The 22305-nt window shown below is 59.1% G+C and overlaps 1 protein-coding gene across 1 annotated transcript in view; it reads left to right on the top strand.

The window, feature by feature from the left end:
• The window catches only part of SUPT6H (SPT6 homolog, histone chaperone and transcription elongation factor), a 50354-nt gene extending 28327 nt beyond the window's left edge, over positions 1 to 22027 (top strand). The window contains 12 exon segments of the mRNA XM_048518592.1: positions 599 to 736; positions 1848 to 2015; positions 2833 to 2974; positions 4027 to 4086; positions 4590 to 4765; positions 4767 to 4916; positions 5002 to 5149; positions 5363 to 5499; positions 12233 to 12353; positions 12446 to 12612; positions 18919 to 19109; positions 20513 to 22027. Coding sequence (XP_048374549.1) covers positions 599 to 736; positions 1848 to 2015; positions 2833 to 2974; positions 4027 to 4086; positions 4590 to 4765; positions 4767 to 4916; positions 5002 to 5149; positions 5363 to 5499; positions 12233 to 12353; positions 12446 to 12612; positions 18919 to 19109; positions 20513 to 20699 — 1785 coding nt within the window. The 3' untranslated portion in view covers positions 20700 to 22027.
• Positions 22028 to 22305: the final 278 nt, after the last annotated feature.

Raw genomic sequence — 22305 nt, 5'->3', positions numbered from 1 at the left:
ACCTGTTGTGGGTTTTCCGGACTGTGTGGCCGTAGCCTAGTAGTTTTAGTTCCTAACGTTGTGCCTGCATCTGTGGCTGGCATCCTCAGAGGCATGTCACCGTAAGATGCGCTTCTCTCCGTGGCACAGTAATTTCTGCAGTTGGGTATCTGTCTTGTCCTACCCAATAATACCGATCACTCCACACTGTGTCATGGAGAGAAACACATCTTTCTGTAACTTGCCTTTGAAGATGCCAGCCACAGATGTGGGCAAAACATTAGGAGCTAAAACCCACCAGAACACGGCCACGCAGCCTGGAAAACCCACAATAGCCGGTTAGCAGAGGGGAGTTGCTACATGCTGTGGCTGTCTCATTTATCTTGCAAAGCTAGCTTGAGCCCGTCACCCATCCTTGAATTATTCAATGTTTTGAGCATTCTTTAATCTCTTGAGAGTGGGCCTGGTGGGAGGGGGCTCAGTGGGTGCTCCGTGTGTACCTCTAGCAGTTCATTCAGGAAGAACAAACCGAGTCTGGGCATCTGCCAGAAGGGAAGTGGAAGGCAACAGTGCCAAGGGAGGTAACTCCCAAGCTGACCCCATTTTTGGCCTCCTGCAGAATGAATTCCGGGACTACCCCCCTGTCCTGCGCCAGGCCGTCTCCCTTGCTCGACGCATACAGGATCCACTGGTTGAGTTTGCCCAGGTGTGCAGCTCGGACGAGGACATCCTGTGCCTCAAGCTCCACCCTCTGCAGGTAATCTTGCTCGGCTGAGAAGAAAAGCTGTTTTATCCTTTATACATACAGTATTTTATTTATTTATTTATTTATTTATTTATTATATTTATATACCGCCCTCCCCAAAGGCTCAGGGCGGTGTCCATCAATAATAAAACATTTTAAAAACATCATAATATATAGATTACATTGGGTAGTTCCTATTATGTTGGGTAGTTCCTATAAGGCCTATCCCTGGATGTCTCAGAAGCTATGCAGTGTCGTGGCAAGTATTTTGATGGGCGACCTCAAGCAAATACCAGGGTCATGACACAGAGATAGGTAAACCACCTCCGAACATTTCTTGCCTTGAAAACCCTCTAAGTCAGTGGTGGCGAACCTATGGCACTCCAGATGTTCATGGTTGTAGTCCATGAACATCTGGAGTACCATAGGTTTGCCATCATTGCTCTAAGTTTACCATAAGTCAGCTGTGATTTGATGACAAAAGAAAGTTCCTATAAGATGTGGAAAGCAATTTCTTTGAGGCCCGAATTTGGATTACCTTGATGCAGAGGGGGTATTTTGGGTTGGGGGGGGGGGACAGAGGTTGGGGGGGGAGGAGAAGGATTATTTATTTTCTCTAAACTATATCTCAGGATCTATGGTCAAGTTCTGAATTCTATGGCAGCAAGAAAAACTGTGGATCTAAGTGCAGTTTAGGTGCATTTTGGGACAGTGCAAATGAAGGACCAGAGTATTCCCACCTCCCATATGACATCCTCCAGCTCTGAGGCCCCCTTCTGCACATGCAGAATAATGCACTTTCAATCCACTTTAAATTCACTTTACAGCTGGATTTTACTGTGCGGAATAGCAAAATCCCCTTGCAAATGATTGTGAAAGTGGATTGAAAGTGCCTCATTATGAATGTGCGGAAGGGACCTAAGCTCTTTCTAGCTCAGGGCTTGCCCTTTCCGCTGCCTTGCAACCTTTTACATTCCTGGGGATGGGGGCAGTGCCTGTGTGTTGGAACGGGTTCCTAAAGGAACTTTGGCCCTGTGTGGGGCCAGTCGGAAGGGGCTACTCCTGAGCAGCACAGCCTGCCTTGCGCAGCTCAGTACATAACCGCTGTTCTGTACGTGGCCAGGAGCATGTTGTGAAAGAGGACCTGCTGAATTCCTTGTACTGCGAGTTCATCAACCGCGTGAACGAAGTCGGCGTGGATGTCAACCGTGCCATTGCCCATCCGCACAGCCAGGCCCTCCTGCAGTACGTCTGTGGCCTGGGGCCGCGCAAGGGCACTCACCTGCTGAAGGTAAACCTCTTCCACGTGTCGCCATCCTCAGCCAGAGGCAAGGGGAGAAGCTGCTAGTGGCCACCTCCAGAAGGCGGAGGCGGCTCCTTGCCAGCAGCTTATGAACTGAGCGTGCTCAGAGCCTTGAATTCCACCCTATTGTTATTTTGCAAAACTGGAGTAGCTGGTTGCCCAACTGACTGTTGTCTATCCTGGTTCACCCTGCTTTTGTTTATGTGCTGGATGCCTAGTAATTAAGTCATGATTCGGGGGGGGGGGGGGGGGACCCCCCACCCCGGCCCCTTTATCCCAAGCAGTTTTCTCTTGTGTCTCCATCCCCTTGAGCCCATACCTCCCTTACCCACCCACCCAGTATCTTTGCAAGTCTGAGTACAGATTCTTTCCACAATAAGAAAAGCAAGAATTACTGTGTATTGTCGAAGGCTTTCATGGCTGGATTCAACTGGTTCTGGTGGGTTTTCTGGGCTGCGTGGCCGTGGTCTGGTAGGTCTTGTTAATGTTTTGCCTGCATCTGTGGCTGGCATCTTCAAAGGTGTATCATAGAGGGACATCTGTACACGCTGTTGCACATCTACTTTGAAGATGTCAGCCACAGATGCAGGCAAAACGTTAGGAACAAGATCCACCAGACCACGGCCACACAGCTCAGAAAACCCACAACTGCCAGAATAATTATTGTATTCTGCCAGCAGAATCAAGTTACCAGCGCCATCTAGTCAGTGTGTCTTGTCTTTCCAGTGGCCAGAGAAGTTGGTATCTTCTGAATGCTGTCTCTCTCTGTCTCTCTCTCTGCCTCTCTCCCACGCCCCCTGCGCAGATCCTGAAGCAGAACAATACGCGGCTGGAGAACCGAACACAGTTAGTCACCATGTGCCACATGGGACCAAAGGTCTTCATTAACTGTGCTGGGTTCATCAAGATAGACACAGCATCGCTGGGAGACAGGTTGGTGTCGGGCTGTAGGCTAATGCTTAGAGATAATCAAACTTCCCTACTAGGGGAGGAGCCAATGCCAGAACTTACCTTCCTCTAACAACATCTAAACTGTGCAAAGGAACGAACTGGTAATGGAGGGCAGCTGGTCTGGCAACGTGGCAGCTTCTCCTGCTCACATGATCTCAGAAGAGCCCGACACATTTGTTCAAGATGTTTAAGTCAAAAGAACAGTAAGATAAGAGGAAGAGCCCTACTGGTCAGACCAGTGGTTGTTTTTAGCCAACATCTTGTTTTCCACTCTGTGACCAACAAAATGCGCCGCCCCCCCCCCCCCAAAGGCTGATAAGCAGGGGCACAAAGGCTAAAACCTCTGTTACTCTGCAACAGGTGTCCAGAGATGCTCTGCCTTGGGACATGGAACTTCCATTGAGCCGTTACAGCTAATAGCCATTATACCATCCTCCCTAAATTTTCCTGTTCCCCTTTTTAAAGCCATGTAAGCTAGTGGTGGTCTTTCGGAACTGAGTGCCATGAACCAACTCTGCTTTCTAAAAAGAAGAAGATCCCCCCCCCCCAGCCCTTTCTCTTCTATAGGAGACTCAAAAAGGCTGACAATCTCCTTTCCCCTCCCCACTCCCAGCAAACAGCATGTGAGATAGGTGGGGCTGAGGGAGCTCAGAAAAACTGTGACTAGCCCAAGGTCACCCAGCTGGCGTGTGCAGGAGTGTACAGGCTAATCTGAATTCCCCAGATAAGCCTCCACAGCTCAGGCGGCAGAGTGGGGAATCAAACCCAGTTCCTCCAGATTAGAGTACACCTGCTCTGAACCACTACGCCACTTCTACTTCCCACTCTTAAGAACTACCTGTCATACTTCATTAAGTGTCCGCAAGTTCTAGTATTTTGATTGTAGGAGAAAAAGTTCTCTCTCCACAGTTCCCATGTTGCTCATAATTCGATAAATCTGTCATGTCCCCCTCCATTGTCTTTTCTAGATTGAAAAGCTCCACACAGTGAAATTCTCCAACACTTTTATTTTTTGTTGTTGCTTTCTTCTGTTTCTTTTCCCACGCAGTGATACTGTGTTTAAGATATGGCAATCAGAACCATACACAGTATTCCAAATTTAGCCACGGTATCTGTATAGAGCATAACAACACTGGCCATGTTGTTTTTAAGATTTCCTAGTAATCCTGGTATGGAATTTGCTATTTTCACCACCATCTCTCAGAGTTAGTTGACATTTTAATTGAGCTGTCCACTGTAACCCCCAAATCTCTTTTCCAGCGCAGACCTCATCATTGTATGCAAAATCAGGACTTCTGTCTGCCACAGAGTGAATCACTTTGTACTTACATTCAGGCTCACCACTCTGTTGCCTGCTCATCCAGTTCGGAGAGATTCTCCAAACTCATCACAAAGCAGCTTTCATTCTCAGCATCCTGAATAATTCGAAGCTGTCCACAAACCTGATCTCTCCACTGCTCACATTCAATTCAGAACCACTTACAAACTTATTTAATACCACAGATCCCTGGGCGGTCTTCGCTATTTGATTCCTTTTGTTCTATGAGTTGGTCACAGGTCCATAAGAGGACCCACGATTCATCTTATCTCATGACTGTTCTGTTTCCTCAGGAGACTTTAGTGAAAGCCCAAACTTTGCTAACAGAATAGCAGATCAAACTAGCAACTGTTCCTTTGTTTGCGCTGTATGGTTTTGCAAGTCCAACTGTTTCCACCCTTACCTGCAACCCGCCCGGTTACCGGCCGGAGTGCTGGATGGCTCAAGGGTTCTGCCAGAAACCTCTGAATAGACCCAGGAAAATGGCTATCTTGGCCTTAAGGTGGCAATTACGGCCAGAGAATGCCAACCCTGCTGGTGCCCTGGAGGAGATTCTGGAAAACCCGGAACGTCTGAAGGACCTGGATCTTGACGCCTTTGCTGAAGAGCTGGAGAGACAGGTCACTTGAAATTACCTTTGAGTTGTTTTACATCCTGGCTTTGCCAGATTGCCTGCAGGGTTGTTTCACTGTGGCTTTCTCACAGGGTTATGGAGACAAACACATCACCTTGTACGACATCCGTGCTGAACTAAGCTGCCGCTACAAGGACCTAAGGAGCCCATACCGGTCCCCAAATTCTGAAGAGGTCTTCAACATGTTGACGAAGGAGACACCCGACACATTCTACATAGGTAGGCCTTTTCATATTGGCGAGAGGAATTGGGGCCAGACAGTATTTCCTAATGTTTGACTCTTCCATTGCCCTGTGTTGCTATAAACACATGTTACCGAATCCCCGCGTCACCTATGTGGTTCTCACCAGCCCAGCTACACAAACTGCGTATCCTTCTCAGAGAGCTTTTTCCACACTGTGCTTACTTCTAATTCTCTCTGCCTTCATTCAGGGAAGCTGATCATGTGCAACGTGACAGGAATAGCTCACCGACGACATTTGGGAAGCTACGACCGAAGCGATGGGGACGACGAGACGGGCCTCTGGCGGTGCTTGTACTGTCAACGGGACAGCTTTTCCGGGCTCAGCGTACGGTGTGTTGCTCGCGAAGCCTAGCCAGAGCCAGCCTCCGGGTGGGTGGTGGTGTGCTGTATGTGTGTATTGAAACTTCCTGGTCAATCAGAGGCCTCTATATATATATACTGCCTTTTCTCAGTCCTATGTCTGTGCAGTCTTTGACATTATATTTGGGGCAATCAACAAACCAGAAGTGGCACCGTAGCCTTGCAGAATCATACATCTTGAGATGTATTTACAGCCAAAATGAAAAGAAACCAGAGTTGGGGAGGAAGGAGAGGAAGTCGCTTCTCTTGACTCGCTCAGAGCCGCATTTCCTGTATTCCCTCTTGTTGCCATGGAACAAAATGTACTCTACTAAGAAAAGCTATTAAGCCTCACTTTGCAGCTCACAATCTCTTCCAGAAGTGGAGAGTGTAGCGTGCAGAAATACAGCATTAGTAGACATTTCTAATCTTGCAGGAATTTCCGTTATTTCCTCTGTGCAAGTAATAAGGTTGATCGTGCTGATTCACTTACTAATGCTAACTTCATAGGTTATATTTAATTTTGTGATACTTTCTTGTATAAGCTGGTTCGGGCTACCAAATTGCTAGGAAAAAGTGCAACTCTTTCTCAGTCCGTCAGGGGACAAGCCATTGTAATGTTCCAGTGTGCCTGTATGTAAAGAATATTTTGTATAAAACATACTTTGGATTGAATAATGTGAATCAGAAAATTATGCAGAGAAAATTCCTAGTATGCATTAGAGGCTAATATATATCCTTATCCATAAATTGTTCATTGGATATACTATAACCCCCCCCCCCCCCACCCACCCTCTCCCCCCCCACCCCCCCCCCCCCCCCCCCCCCCCCCCCCCCCCCCCCCTCCCCCCCACCCCCCCCCCCCCCGCCACCCCCCCCCCCCCACCCCCCCCCCCCCCCCCCCCCCCCCACACCCCCCCCCCCCCACCCCCCCCCCCCCCCCCCACCCCACCCCCCACCCCCCCCCCCCCCCCCCCCCCCCCCCCCCACCCCCCCCCCCCCCCCCCACCCCCCCCCCCCACCCCCCCCCCCCCCCACCCTGCCCCCCCCCCAACCCCCCCCCCCCCCCACCCCCCCCCCCCCCAAACCCCCCCGGCCCCCACCCCCCCCCCCCCCCACCCCCCCCCCCCCCCACCCCCCCCCCCCCCCACCCCCCCCCCCCCCCACCCCCCCCCCCCCCCACCCCCCCCCCCCCCCACCCCCCCCCCCCCCCACCCCCCCCCCCCCCCACCCCCCCCCCCCCCCACCCCCCCCCCCCCCCACCCCCCCCCCCCCCCACCCCCCCCCCCCCCCACCCCCCCCCCCCCCCACCCCCCCCCCCCCCCACCCCCCCCCCCCCCCACCCCCCCCCCCCCCCACCCCCCCCCCCCCCCACCCCCCCCCCCCCCCACCCCCCCCCCCCCCCACCCCCCCCCCCCCCCACCCCCCCCCCCCCCCACCCCCCCCCCCCCCCACCCCCCCCCCCCCCCACCCCCCCCCCCCCCCACCCCCCCCCCCCCCCACCCCCCCCCCCCCCCACCCCCCCCCCCCCCCACCCCCCCCCCCCCCCACCCCCCCCCCCCCCCACCCCCCCCCCCCCCCACCCCCCCCCCCCCCCACCCCCCCCCCCCCCCACCCCCCCCCCCCCCCACCCCCCCCCCCCCCCACCCCCCCCCCCCCCCACCCCCCCCCCCCCCCACCCCCCCCCCCCCCCACCCCCCCCCCCCCCCACCCCCCCCCCCCCCCACCCCCCCCCCCCCCCACCCCCCCCCCCCCCCACCCCCCCCCCCCCCCACCCCCCCCCCCCCCCACCCCCCCCCCCCCCCACCCCCCCCCCCCCCCACCCCCCCCCCCCCCCACCCCCCCCCCCCCCCACCCCCCCCCCCCCCCACCCCCCCCCCCCCCCACCCCCCCCCCCCCCCACCCCCCCCCCCCCCCACCCCCCCCCCCCCCCACCCCCCCCCCCCCCCACCCCCCCCCCCCCCCACCCCCCCCCCCCCCCACCCCCCCCCCCCCCCACCCCCCCCCCCCCCCACCCCCCCCCCCCCCCACCCCCCCCCCCCCCCACCCCCCCCCCCCCCCACCCCCCCCCCCCCCCACCCCCCCCCCCCCCCACCCCCCCCCCCCCCCACCCCCCCCCCCCCCCACCCCCCCCCCCCCCCACCCCCCCCCCCCCCCACCCCCCCCCCCCCCCACCCCCCCCCCCCCCCACCCCCCCCCCCCCCCACCCCCCCCCCCCCCCACCCCCCCCCCCCCCCACCCCCCCCCCCCCCCACCCCCCCCCCCCCCCACCCCCCCCCCCCCCCACCCCCCCCCCCCCCCACCCCCCCCCCCCCCCACCCCCCCCCCCCCCCACCCCCCCCCCCCCCCACCCCCCCCCCCCCCCACCCCCCCCCCCCCCCACCCCCCCCCCCCCCCACCCCCCCCCCCCCCCACCCCCCCCCCCCCCCACCCCCCCCCCCCCCCACCCCCCCCCCCCCCCACCCCCCCCCCCCCCCACCCCCCCCCCCCCCCACCCCCCCCCCCCCCCACCCCCCCCCCCCCCCACCCCCCCCCCCCCCCACCCCCCCCCCCCCCCACCCCCCCCCCCCCCCACCCCCCCCCCCCCCCACCCCCCCCCCCCCCCACCCCCCCCCCCCCCCACCCCCCCCCCCCCCCACCCCCCCCCCCCCCCACCCCCCCCCCCCCCCACCCCCCCCCCCCCCCACCCCCCCCCCCCCCCACCCCCCCCCCCCCCCACCCCCCCCCCCCCCCACCCCCCCCCCCCCCCACCCCCCCCCCCCCCCACCCCCCCCCCCCCCCACCCCCCCCCCCCCCCACCCCCCCCCCCCCCCACCCCCCCCCCCCCCCACCCCCCCCCCCCCCCACCCCCCCCCCCCCCCACCCCCCCCCCCCCCCACCCCCCCCCCCCCCCACCCCCCCCCCCCCCCACCCCCCCCCCCCCCCACCCCCCCCCCCCCCCACCCCCCCCCCCCCCCACCCCCCCCCCCCCCCACCCCCCCCCCCCCCCACCCCCCCCCCCCCCCACCCCCCCCCCCCCCCACCCCCCCCCCCCCCCACCCCCCCCCCCCCCCACCCCCCCCCCCCCCCACCCCCCCCCCCCCCCACCCCCCCCCCCCCCCACCCCCCCCCCCCCCCACCCCCCCCCCCCCCCACCCCCCCCCCCCCCCACCCCCCCCCCCCCCCACCCCCCCCCCCCCCCACCCCCCCCCCCCCCCACCCCCCCCCCCCCCCACCCCCCCCCCCCCCCACCCCCCCCCCCCCCCACCCCCCCCCCCCCCCACCCCCCCCCCCCCCCACCCCCCCCCCCCCCCACCCCCCCCCCCCCCCACCCCCCCCCCCCCCCACCCCCCCCCCCCCCCACCCCCCCCCCCCCCCACCCCCCCCCCCCCCCACCCCCCCCCCCCCCCACCCCCCCCCCCCCCCACCCCCCCCCCCCCCCACCCCCCCCCCCCCCCACCCCCCCCCCCCCCCACCCCCCCCCCCCCCCACCCCCCCCCCCCCCCACCCCCCCCCCCCCCCACCCCCCCCCCCCCCCACCCCCCCCCCCCCCCACCCCCCCCCCCCCCCACCCCCCCCCCCCCCCACCCCCCCCCCCCCCCACCCCCCCCCCCCCCCACCCCCCCCCCCCCCCACCCCCCCCCCCCCCCACCCCCCCCCCCCCCCACCCCCCCCCCCCCCCACCCCCCCCCCCCCCCACCCCCCCCCCCCCCCACCCCCCCCCCCCCCCACCCCCCCCCCCCCCCACCCCCCCCCCCCCCCACCCCCCCCCCCCCCCACCCCCCCCCCCCCCCACCCCCCCCCCCCCCCACCCCCCCCCCCCCCCACCCCCCCCCCCCCCCACCCCCCCCCCCCCCCACCCCCCCCCCCCCCCACCCCCCCCCCCCCCCACCCCCCCCCCCCCCCACCCCCCCCCCCCCCCACCCCCCCCCCCCCCCACCCCCCCCCCCCCCCACCCCCCCCCCCCCCCACCCCCCCCCCCCCCCACCCCCCCCCCCCCCCACCCCCCCCCCCCCCCACCCCCCCCCCCCCCCACCCCCCCCCCCCCCCACCCCCCCCCCCCCCCACCCCCCCCCCCCCCCACCCCCCCCCCCCCCCACCCCCCCCCCCCCCCACCCCCCCCCCCCCCCACCCCCCCCCCCCCCCACCCCCCCCCCCCCCCACCCCCCCCCCCCCCCACCCCCCCCCCCCCCCACCCCCCCCCCCCCCCACCCCCCCCCCCCCCCACCCCCCCCCCCCCCCACCCCCCCCCCCCCCCACCCCCCCCCCCCCCCACCCCCCCCCCCCCCCACCCCCCCCCCCCCCCACCCCCCCCCCCCCCCACCCCCCCCCCCCCCCACCCCCCCCCCCCCCCACCCCCCCCCCCCCCCACCCCCCCCCCCCCCCACCCCCCCCCCCCCCCACCCCCCCCCCCCCCCACCCCCCCCCCCCCCCACCCCCCCCCCCCCCCACCCCCCCCCCCCCCCACCCCCCCCCCCCCCCACCCCCCCCCCCCCCCACCCCCCCCCCCCCCCACCCCCCCCCCCCCCCACCCCCCCCCCCCCCCACCCCCCCCCCCCCCCACCCCCCCCCCCCCCCACCCCCCCCCCCCCCCACCCCCCCCCCCCCCCACCCCCCCCCCCCCCCACCCCCCCCCCCCCCCACCCCCCCCCCCCCCCACCCCCCCCCCCCCCCACCCCCCCCCCCCCCCACCCCCCCCCCCCCCCACCCCCCCCCCCCCCCACCCCCCCCCCCCCCCACCCCCCCCCCCCCCCACCCCCCCCCCCCCCCACCCCCCCCCCCCCCCACCCCCCCCCCCCCCCACCCCCCCCCCCCCCCACCCCCCCCCCCCCCCACCCCCCCCCCCCCCCACCCCCCCCCCCCCCCACCCCCCCCCCCCCCCACCCCCCCCCCCCCCCACCCCCCCCCCCCCCCACCCCCCCCCCCCCCCACCCCCCCCCCCCCCCACCCCCCCCCCCCCCCACCCCCCCCCCCCCCCACCCCCCCCCCCCCCCACCCCCCCCCCCCCCCACCCCCCCCCCCCCCCACCCCCCCCCCCCCCCACCCCCCCCCCCCCCCACCCCCCCCCCCCCCCACCCCCCCCCCCCCCCACCCCCCCCCCCCCCCACCCCCCCCCCCCCCCACCCCCCCCCCCCCCCACCCCCCCCCCCCCCCACCCCCCCCCCCCCCCACCCCCCCCCCCCCCCACCCCCCCCCCCCCCCACCCCCCCCCCCCCCCACCCCCCCCCCCCCCCACCCCCCCCCCCCCCCACCCCCCCCCCCCCCCACCCCCCCCCCCCCCCACCCCCCCCCCCCCCCACCCCCCCCCCCCCCCACCCCCCCCCCCCCCCACCCCCCCCCCCCCCCACCCCCCCCCCCCCCCACCCCCCCCCCCCCCCACCCCCCCCCCCCCCCACCCCCCCCCCCCCCCACCCCCCCCCCCCCCCACCCCCCCCCCCCCCCACCCCCCCCCCCCCCCACCCCCCCCCCCCCCCACCCCCCCCCCCCCCCACCCCCCCCCCCCCCCACCCCCCCCCCCCCCCACCCCCCCCCCCCCCCACCCCCCCCCCCCCCCACCCCCCCCCCCCCCCACCCCCCCCCCCCCCCACCCCCCCCCCCCCCCACCCCCCCCCCCCCCCACCCCCCCCCCCCCCCACCCCCCCCCCCCCCCACCCCCCCCCCCCCCCACCCCCCCCCCCCCCCACCCCCCCCCCCCCCCACCCCCCCCCCCCCCCACCCCCCCCCCCCCCCACCCCCCCCCCCCCCCACCCCCCCCCCCCCCCACCCCCCCCCCCCCCCACCCCCCCCCAGGAGATTGTAAGCCCCTTTGAGTCTCCTTACAGGAGAGAAAGGGGGGATATAAATCCAACTCCTCTTCTTCTTCTTAGGGTTGCAAAGACGTATTTTAAAGTTCTTTCATGACCAGTGCTTCATTTCCAAGGGTATCTGACGAAGAGAGCTTTGACTCTTGAAAGCTTACTCCATCAAAATCTTGTTGATCTCTATGTTCCTGCCGGAATGTAACTGGGCCACTGTTTTAAAACCCTGCCAAAGTTAGCATTTCCATTTTCCAACATACTGTGAAGGTTATTAACTAAATTCTTAGCCAAAAGTCACATAAAAAGTTCATCTGGGACAAATTAACCTCCGCCAAATTAGCTTCTTTCAACACCAGAACACTCTGAACCGAGGGAGAAGGTGGTCTGGAATCATGGTATTGAGACCCACAAACAGATAGTCACATGTCTCCCCCTAGAGGAGTGGTTTCCTTTTGCGTGTGCAGGTGTGCTATCACTTTTCATTAAGTTAATAACTGCAGAAGCATCCAGTCATATCCCTTTTCTCATCCAGCATTATCCTTCTGTTTCTTTTTCTTAAAAATTGTGTACTTTACATTCTGTCATAAACAACTGAGAGCCATAATTGCAGGGAATTATGTAAATCAGCATTCATCTTGCTCTTTTTGTATTTGCTTAATTGTGCTTGTGTGCGTTTAAGGTACATGGCTACGTTTTTAAAGTAAAATTGTAGAATGAGTTTAGCAAAACAAGAGAGGAGAAGAAAGAGTGCATGCAAATTTGCTGGCTTGGCTTTCTCTGTCTGGTTTGGCCACTTCCAAGCCTTGCTCCTTAGATGCCGTCTCTCTTCTTAGCTTGTAAAAGGGTGCTGTCCTCTTTTAATATTGTAAGTCTCCTAGTGTCTGTTTTAAGAATTTGCCGAAGGTGGCGTTTTTCAGCCAGAGGCCTTTTGCATAATGCCAGTTGGCAGAACTAACTTCGGGTCTCGTCTCTGTCCCCCACTCAGGGATCACCCCCAGCAGTAGCAGCCGGACCAGAACTCCAGCCTCCATCAACGCTACTCCTGCCAATATAAACCTAGCAGGTGAGTTGGATCTTCCACCCCACTCTCCTGTGCAAGCGTTCGTCCGTTCACTGTTGCTGCTAGCATGCCCCCTGCGCATTTCTCTTTTGCAGATCTGACCCGAGCTGTGAACGCCCTGCCGCAGAACATGACCTCCCAGATGTTTAGCGCCATCGCCGCCGTGACCGGTCAGGGGCAGAATGCCAACGCCACACCTGCCCAGTGGGCCTCTAGTCAATATGGCTATGGAGGCAGCGGAGGCGGGAGCAGCACGTACCACGTAGGTAGCTGGATGCGGGGGGTGCCGATGACTAAAGCTGCATGGTATCTCCCAACTGGTCTCTTCCACCAACACATGCCCTGACTCAGACTTGAGGGCTGGGTTATCGCTGGTCCTGCCACTAGGGTTGCCAACCTCCAGGTGGCGCCTGGAGAACCCCTGCTGTTAAATTGATCTCCAGGGTCTGCAAACTCTGGCTCTCCAGATGTTTGTGGACTACAATTCCCATCAGCGCTGCGCATTGGCCATGTTGGCAGGGGCTGATGGGAATTGCATCCATGAACATCTGGACAGCCAGAGTTTGCAGACCCCTGCCCTAAACAAAACAACTGCTTTGGAGGGTGGATTTGGTGGCATTGTTACCTGCTGAGATCCTGTTTTCTGCAATCTCCCTCCTGCAAATCTCCAGCTATTTCCCAGCCCAGAGCTGGCAACCCCGTCACTGTGGTTCTCTTTCTGATCTGAGCCTTTGGATATTTGGCATCACCAGGAAACAAAGGACCCAAAATTTGGGTGGGAAGCTGAGCTTTTTAATGGGAAACCGTTAGAGCCCCAAGAAGTTGAGGAACCGTCATTTGTCCCTCACATCTGCCAACCTGGGATAGAGCACCTCTCCCCATGAAAACTGTTCTAGCCAGCTAGCTATTGATCACCCAACCAGTCAAGAAAGAGTGTAGCTCCTCTTCTCAAAGCCTCTGGCTCCTGTCAGCTTTGCAGTGTTCTCTGGAGAAGAAACCACGGGTTTTCCACTGTACTTTTTTTCCATCCTACTTTGCTCCAGTCAGTCCCTGTCTATCCACCCACTTTGTTCCACTTGTCCCACTTGACCCTTTGCAAGCTGTTGGCGTAAATGAAAGGGGAGCTGTCAGGAGGTTTGTGGGTCTGCCCCCCTGCCCCACCCCTTGGAATGCTGTTTGAGCTACTGAGTAGGGGGAGAGCCCAGCTAAGCTTCCAGGCAGGGAGAGGGCTTAGCAGGAGAAAAAAATTGCTGAGCTTACACGTGGGCCTTGAGGGCTGAGCTTGCTAATCACCTGGCAGAGGACTGAGAGCGAAGGTCCCCCCTCCTCCCTGCAAACACAGCCCCACCAACAAGAACCTGGCAGAGCTGAAGGCACCTCTTGTCCTCTTTGAGCCTTGTACCTATCAACTGGACGCTACCTGGAGCTGACTGGGCCCCATTGCCTGAAAACATCTATTGATCCCAGCGGTAGAATCCAGAGTGTTCTTTTTGATTCAAACTAAGTGGGTATGTAGGTTTTCTTGCCGTCAAGTCACAACTGACTTACAGCAACCTTGCAGGATTTTCAAGGCAAGGAGCATTTGGAGGTGATTTGCCATTGCCTGCCTCTGCGCCAGCATTCCATGGAGGTCTCCCATCCAAATGCTAGCCAGGGCCAGGGCTGAGAGGGTGTGACTGGGCCAAGGTCACTCAGCAAGCTGAAAAGGCACAAGTGGAGATTTGAACCTGGGTTTCCCAGGTACTAGTTCAGTGACTTAACCACTACAACATGCTGCTTCTTTATCGGTTTTCTTTAATTGGCCACAAAACAGTGAGAGGGATAGGTTAGACCAGGGGTAGGGAACCTGTGGCTCGAGAGCCGCATGCGGCTCTTCTACCCTTGCACTGTGGCTCCATGAGCTGAACCGCCTGCTTCATCCTTGCCCGCCCTGTAGGCAGCAGGGCGGGCTCACCAGTTGCCCGCGGATGGCTGGGCAGCGCCGCGGGCTTCCCCTCTCGTCTGCCTTGTTCGAGCGGGGTGGGCGCTTTCCCGGCGGCCAGCAAGGCCGAGCCGCTGGCCCCATCCCTGCCTGCCCTGCAGGCAGCAGGGTGGGTGCATCCATGCGCTTCTCAGAATGAGTGGAGTAAAAGGTAAAAAAAAACCCAATATATCCAGTGTTATCTTTATTTTAAATGTCAAAAATTATTTGTGGCTCCAAGTGTTTTCTTTTCCCGTGGAAAACGGGTCCAAATGGCTCTTTGAGTGTTAAAGGTTCCTTACCCCTGGGTTAGACAATGCTAAGAAGGATTGGGCTGTGGCACAATAGAGTGGATTGATATGAGAGGGGCTGGACCAGCTGAGGAGTGGGTTTAAGTGAATTTTCAAGTGCCCATTAAAATGTTGGTCAAAGCCTTCACTGCTATGAAGCTAAGCTTGAAAACTGTGAGGTATGTCTCAGGAGATAAAACTGGATCCCAGCTTGGATTTCCTAATTGAGGACTGGACGCAACATTGGATTCTTCACAAGGATTTATTCCCATCACTGAGCTGGAAGGTATCCTTGAAGGAGTACATCTCCTGGAAGGTGTCCTTGAAGGGTTACATCTCCTCCTGCAAGGCGTAGGCAAATTAAAAATGTTCAAGGTCTTCTGTCTCCCTCTGGAGTCAGATGCTCAGACTATGACTTACAAGCTTCAAGGCATACAACACTGGAAAACTTCAGTGGTAGTAGCCCGAATGGTGTAAGAGAAAGTCAACTGTGACTGCCTTCATAAGAAAGAAATCAGAGAGAATTGAGAAGAGTCCATCTGTGAATCTGGGTACTCAGTAGTCCTTGGCAATAAAAAGAGGTTTGAGAAGAATATTTTGGAGAACCAGATTTGTTTTAGACTATAAAAGTTCCCTTCAGTTACCAGGTGTTCTTCAGATTTCACTGCTGCGGGTTAAGTTTTGTCCCGTGCAAGTAGAATATGAGATGAGAAGAAACCCTCTTGAGGGAATTCATTGTTTCATTCTCCATCACTAGAGGCAGGTATCTGTTAGAGAGTTATTGCAAAGCTTAGCTATCCTGGTCAGGAGGGGCATCAATGAACTATTGTGGTACAGCCTGTTGAAGTAAGTATCTGCCGAAAGCACTTTCAGTGGAGGCATAGGTATTCAACTTGTAATGCCTCACAAAAGGGAAGGCAGATATTCAGGCAGTTGCCATATGCATTTCCTCAAGAGGAGCAGCAGTAGAAAAAGGTGAAGTAGCAGCAGCTTCTTTGGTGGAATAAGCGGTAAAACCCACAGGAGCCGGAGGAGTCATGGGCCAAGAAGATCCATCTGCCGTTATAATAGTGTACCTTATCACCAGCACACATGCTGTCCAGGTTGGGTCCCTCTCAGGGATTCCATATACAATTCAGACATCATTCCTCCTCCTATCCATTGGGGGCAGAAAGTCCCATACAGAAACAGAGGTCTTGGCGGAGCTGAATGCATTCTGCCGAGCTGCCTGCCCCAGTGTCGTCTTCTTCACCTCACAGAAGCCAATCCTGATTTTCTTGTCTTTCTTGGAGCCGGAGATGGTTCGGGAGGCATCACATTTATGACTGCTGGGAGCCACCATTTGGAAGTCACTGCCTCTGTCACTGGCCATTCGTGGTGTGGAACTTCCTACTGTTTTTTTATTGGACTCAGTCCTTATTATTTGAATTCCAAAAGGACCCTCAGACTCAACATTATCGAGGGCTCTTGTGGCTGGAACATTCTTGTGTCCCTCATAAGCCTCTTAAAACTGGGGGAAGATGAGAAGAATTACATAAAATCGCTTATCATCTTTCACTGTTTCAATGTATTGTCGAAGGGTTTCACGACTGGATTCAACTGGTTGTGGTGGGTTTTCCGGGCTGTGTGGCCGTGGTCTGGTGAATCTTGTTCCTAACGTTTCGCCTGCATCTGTGGCTGGCATCTTCAGAGGTGTATCTCAGAGGGAAGTCTGTTACATGGCCACACAGCCCGGAAAGCCCACCACAACCAGTTTCACTGTTTCCTTTCCTACCTTTTTCTTTTCAGACCTTTCCCAGTGATCTTAACTATGAACGTTTGGTGGAATGGCCATTCAAAATCCCCATCCAAATGTTTGAGGATTACAGTAATAAAAGGACATAAATCCGAACAAATAACTGTAACTTTGATGGCTAAAGTAATTAGTGCCTGTATGTTTGTTTTACGTTTATGACATTTATAAAGATAACCCTAACCCAACCACAATAAGGAGACACGAGCAGCTTTATATACAAAGCAATATTGTAAAAGTCTTACACCCGAAGGGTTGCAGCACCTAAACGATTTGAAACTTGTTGTCAACAGAAGCCCAAAGCCAGATAGCAGCAAAGGTTTTGGCAAAAGCTCAACGTTAAATAACAGCAGAGGTTTTAACGATTTGGCAGAAGCTCAATGTTAGATAACAGCAGAGGTTTTTACGAGCTACCCAGTGCAGATTCATTTCATGTAGTATTACACTTTTTCAGAAGTCTTCAGAGTTACAAAAAAGCTAGAACTTCTGTGTAGATCTTAGCATATAGCAAGCGCCTCACTGCAGAGCAGGTGGAATGGACAGGTGACCCACCTCCAGATGGAGATGGAAGACTCGTGTCCTCTTTGGAAGAGCCAGTGTGGTATAGTGGTTAAGAGCAGGTGCACTCTAATCTGGAGAACCGGGTTTGATTCCCCGCTCTGCCACTTGAGCTGTGGAGGCTTATCTGGGGAACTAGATTAGCTTGTCCACTCCAACACACACCAGCTGGGTGACCTTGGGCTAGTCACAGTTCTTTGGAGCTCTCTCAGCCCCACCTACATCACAGGGTGTTTGTTGTGAGGGGGAAAAGAGTTTGTAAGCCCCTTTGAGTCTCCTTGCAGAAGAGAAATGGGGGGATAGAACTCCAACTCCTCTTTGCAGAGCATGTAAGTGCAGCCTGCATGTGGATACCTTCTGCCAGTGATGGAGAATTCATTGCTCTTCCTTACCAGCAGTCACAGAAGGATACTTCTCGCATCTGAGCATTTTGCATGATGATTCAACTTACAGCAGATTTTTTTTTGCAGAGCAAGTAATCCCCAGAGCGTTAGGAAAGGCAGTCTTTGCTCACTTTGCCCTCTTTTAAAGGGGAAACGAGGCTGGAATTCTGACAGTAAAAAAGTTGGGGCTTCGTGACGTATGTAAAATATGCAGACCAAACAACTCTGCACATCCCCTCATATTGCCTAATGTGTTTTTGGTGCGGTTGTCAAGAGGCAGAGACTCCAATTAGGGCACTGAAGTCTCTCTCAACCTCTGCCCCCACCCCGACTATTGGAACTCTTCAGCCTCCGGCTGTGCTTCTGCAGATTTGCCCAGAGTGTTCCTTTTGTGCTTCCAAGGAGATTTTCACAGTAGTGAGACCTAGAAACTTGTCTTTTATTTTATTATTATTTATTTTTCAAATTTATATCCCGCTTTATTCAAGGGGCTCACAGGCGGCCAGGACAACCCTAAAATTAAAATACAATAAACATGAAACAATGATAAATTAATCACTAAATAACATATTTAAAATGCAGCAAATTAATACATGATACAGCAATGCCCACAAAGTCCCTCTTAGACCCTCCCGAGGGGGAAGAAAAAGAGTGGGTCCTACAGATGGAATGGACCCTACCTATAAGATGAAAAGGAGGGAGGGGGGGCACTTTCAGCGGCTGGATACCCCAAAAGCCCTGCGGAACAACTCCGTCTTACAGGCCCTGCGGAACTCACCAAGGTCCCGCAGGGCCTGGACCGCTGGAGGAAGAGTGTTCCACCAGGCAGGGGCCAAAGCTGTAAAGGTCCTGGCCCGAGTGGAGGTTGGTTTCATTTTACCGAGTGGTTTCATTTTACGTGAAAGAAGTGGTTTCATTTTACGTGAAAGAAGCTGAGTTCTACGTTCTGCAGAGGGGGACTGATTTCCGCCTGGCATGGTTACTTTCACTGCAGTGATCTTTTCACTGTCCAAACCAGAATAAATTCTGGGCTCTGTTAGCACTGAAGATATAACAGTAGCAGTACCCCAATCCCAAGTGTGCATGTTTTCTCCTTAGCCTTTAACGGGGATACAGCGAAGGTCCGTGTCCTGTAGTGTTTTGCTCAGGAAAGCCACAGAGACAAGAAGAAGAGTTGGATTTATATCCCCCCATTCTCTCCCGTAGGAGACTCAAAGGGGCTTACAAACTCCTTTCCCTTCCCCCCTCACAAAAAACACCCTGTGAGGTAGGTGGGGCTGAGAGAGCTCAGAAGAACTGTGACTAGCCCAAGGTCACCCAACTGGCGTGTGTTGGAGTGCACAGGCTAATCTGAATTCCCCAGATAAGCCCCCACAGCTCAAGTGGCAAAGCGGGGAATCAAACCTGGTTCCTCCAGATTAGAGTACACCTGCTCTTAACCACTACGCCACTGCTGCTCTACCTGCCTTCCACTCACCCTTGTAGTGCCACATTCTGCAGGCCTTCCACTGAGTCACAGTTAGCATTTTGATGTTCCTGAGACCTGCCTTCAACTGACCTCTCGTTGCCTCCCTCTCCCTCGCAGGTCTTCACAACTCCGGCTCAGCAGCCAGTGGCTACCCCCCTGCTGACTCCCAGCTACTCGTACACAACACCCAGCCAGCCAATCACAACCCCTCAGTATCATCAGCTTCAGGCCAACACTACACCACAATCCACCCAGTCCCAGCCGCCATCTCAGCCTTCGTCCAGTTCTGGGCAAAGACAGCAACCCAAGTGAGTATAAGCTGCGTCGTTCATGGCAAAGGGAAGAGGGCATGGGGTGGGGGGAGGCGGAAATTTGGGATGGACCGCAATGTGCACTTGATTAATCGGTTCGTTTAATCAACGGAAAGCTTTCATGTATTGTCAAAGGCTTTCAAGGCCAGAATCACTGCAATATTGTGGGGTTTCCGGGCTGCAGTGGGCAGTGTTGGGCAAGCATGGATGGAGGCGACTGGGCAGGAGAAAATGCTAGTCGGAACACGGCCAGGCAGCCCGGAAAGCTGGGCAGGACTGATGCAGTCCTGGTTCAGGTGGGCAGCTGTTGACAGAAACCCTGTTAGAAGAGGCATGCCCTCTTTCTCCCACAAGAGGAAACTCTGTTCCGCAGGTAGTACCAGCCACAATGTGTCTTCCTGACCACAAACCGGAAAAATGTTCCTCTCTTAAATCAAACAGGCCCTATAGAAGTCCCACTAAGGCTGCTTGGACTGGGAGACGGCTGTGGTTGGTGGCTTGCACTTGTCTGCCCGGATCACAGTTAGCCCTGGCTGAGAGTAGAGGAGATCCAAGGGAGAGGCATAACCAAAGGCTGAGAAGCCCCCTCTGGCGCCAGGATGGCAAGATAAGGCAGAAACATCATCAAGGGACCGATGCAGGGCAGAGGAAAACTTCTGCCACATATTGGCCTTGAAGGTGCCCGAAAACACGCTGTTGTTTTTACCCTTTACCACCTCCTGTGGTGTATCTGCCAGAGGAACATGGGGGGGTCTCCCATTGGGTCACATGGGGGCACCCATTGGGCCTGTGGCAGGAGGAGCAGGCCTGGGAGGCTACCGCAGGCCACTCCTCGACCCAGTCCCGTCAGGCTGCTCCTTCAGGCTGGGGGGGGGGCGCACCCAGAGCAGGTGTTGCCCTGGGCGCCATCCCCCCCCCCCATACACCTCTGCCCACTCCAGATATGTAGGGATGCCGGTTGTGATTTCTCAATGATGAGAGGGATACCCAGAAACTCTCTCTCCGACCCGCCTTTGTTCATGACCTGAGACTTTGTAGCCTAGCTCTAGAGCAGACCTGGGCATTATACGGCCCGGGGGCCACATCCCTCCACAATATTTTCTGTTTCTTATGCGGCCCCATGGAAAAAATAATTGCCCACCCCTGCTCTAGAGTAAACCTGGACATTTAAAAAAAAAACCAGTCTGAATTCTGAGGCCAGGCTGAGCAACCGACATAACCGTTTTCCAATTTCAAGTAGCAATTAGGAACATCCGGGCTGCAAGCAGTTTTTAGAAGCAGGGGCTCCGTGCACCAGGACCAGTCCCTGTTTTGGAAAGAGGAAGTTTTATAGTGCTTCTCGAGAGACGGCCAGAGAGAATGGCCCGTGTCACGGCATTAACACCCCTGTCTCTGTCCAGATCCAGCGCTCACACAGCCATCGACTGGGGCAAGATGGCCGAACAATGGCTGCAGGAGAAGGAGGCTGAGCGGCGGAAACAGAAGCAGCGGTTGACTCCGCGCCCGTCTCCCAGCCCCATGATCGAGAGCACCCCCATGTCCGTCGCTGGAGACGCCACCCCGCTGTTGGACGAAATGGATCGGTAGCTGTCCCGCCCCTTCGGCTCCCAACGAAGCGAGAGCGCCAGCGGAGACCAGCTCTTCTTCCTTCCTTAGTCTTGTTACTCCCTGTTTGTTTTGTTTTTTCGGTTTTTACATTGAACGGTGGGACACCAGGGACGCTGGGGCAGCGCCGTTCTTGTGGCCAGTGCCTTGGGGCCACGTGCGCAGAAGCAGTGTCCAGATTGGCTGAATCCTTGGTTCACGTTTGGCTGCCATGGCTGGTATGGGCGGACCAAGCCTTCCTTTCTGAGCGAGGTTTTCTTTCTAGCCCTGGTCTTTACTCCTAATAGCTGAAAAATAAAAAAAAATTGAAGCAAGGGGTTATGGGAGCATCCTCTGCCAGCGACTGGGCCGGAGAAACCCATTGGTCAGTCAGTCTGGGAGTCTGTCTCTATTTCTCCCTTGCCTCCCCTCCCCGCTCTTAGCTCAGTGGGCACCATTGTACGACTAAAGGGCTTTGCTTCAGGAGACCCTCCGCCTTGCCAGAGGACCTCAGTTGGAAGGGCACCGGGTGTAGCCTTCGCCCTCAGCTCAGTTCCAATTGGCACTCCTGAGGACAATATTTATTCAGTTGTATTGCTTAAGAACGAACACGAACTTCGGCGCTAAACCCCGGGCAACGGCGGCTTTTGTTGCCGAGCCGGGAGGTCCTGAGAGCTTCTGTGCACCCGGCGGTGTGGCTTGAATGCCAAGTAGTCTGCGTCCCGTCCCCCCCACCTCTGTATCGACTCATAACAGAACCGAAGGAATAAATGGTGTTTCTGCTGAACTTTCACAGAGGTTCTCTCCCCGCTCCCGGCCAAGTGTGGCAGAGGGAGCTGCGGCGTAACCCGATTTCCGCGATCTTCGTACAAGCCCCGGTGAACTAACCGGTGATTTTTCTTCTTCTTTTGCCACCAAAAGTTTGTCTTGGCGTTCAGCAGCTTCGGAAGGAAGCGACCCTTTTGCAGCATACTGGACTAGAATGCGAGAGGGATTCTGAACACTTGGCAGTCGTGAATGCGGAAAGGACGTAACCGCGGTGGGGCGCGAGGAAGCAGGAGCGACCGCCCCTCCTTGCTCATAGGTTTGGTGGGGGCAGCTGGCAGGTCAACTGGGGAGAAGGGATCTGCCCTTGCCCTCCCCGCTGGTGGGGTGGCACGGGCTCCCCCTTTTGCCAGTGAGGTGACCCCGGGAGCTGGCGGATTCGAGGAAGACAAAGAGGTTCTTTGCTCTGGCCACGCTCCTGCAAAAACTATCCACCCGATCTTTGGTGTCCCTTGTGGTTCTCCCCTCCCCTTATCAATAAACTTCCTTTTGGGATGTCGCCTGTACACGGCTGTCAGAGGACCTTTGTCTTTGCGCCCTGTTGAGCGGAGTGAAGCAGCTCCTTTTGTGGCTGTGAGCACAGAGAGGAGAGGGTCCCCCCCATTGATGTAACGAAAGGAGCAGAAAACATCCTTGCCCTATAACTCCACGAGCAGAGGCTTTCTGGAGGAGGTCTGGCCACACTCTCTTCCCACTAGGCTCTTTTGGTAAGCACGGTTGCAGGAACAGAGAATGGGTCATAGGTGCTGAGGTGGATGGTTTCCCGGGGCTTTCTTCCTGCCAG

This window comes from Sphaerodactylus townsendi, linkage group LG16 (assembly GCF_021028975.2).
Source record: "Sphaerodactylus townsendi isolate TG3544 linkage group LG16, MPM_Stown_v2.3, whole genome shotgun sequence".
Taxonomy (NCBI): domain Eukaryota; kingdom Metazoa; phylum Chordata; class Lepidosauria; order Squamata; family Sphaerodactylidae; genus Sphaerodactylus; species Sphaerodactylus townsendi.
This window is presented reverse-complemented; position numbering and strand designations above follow the sequence as displayed.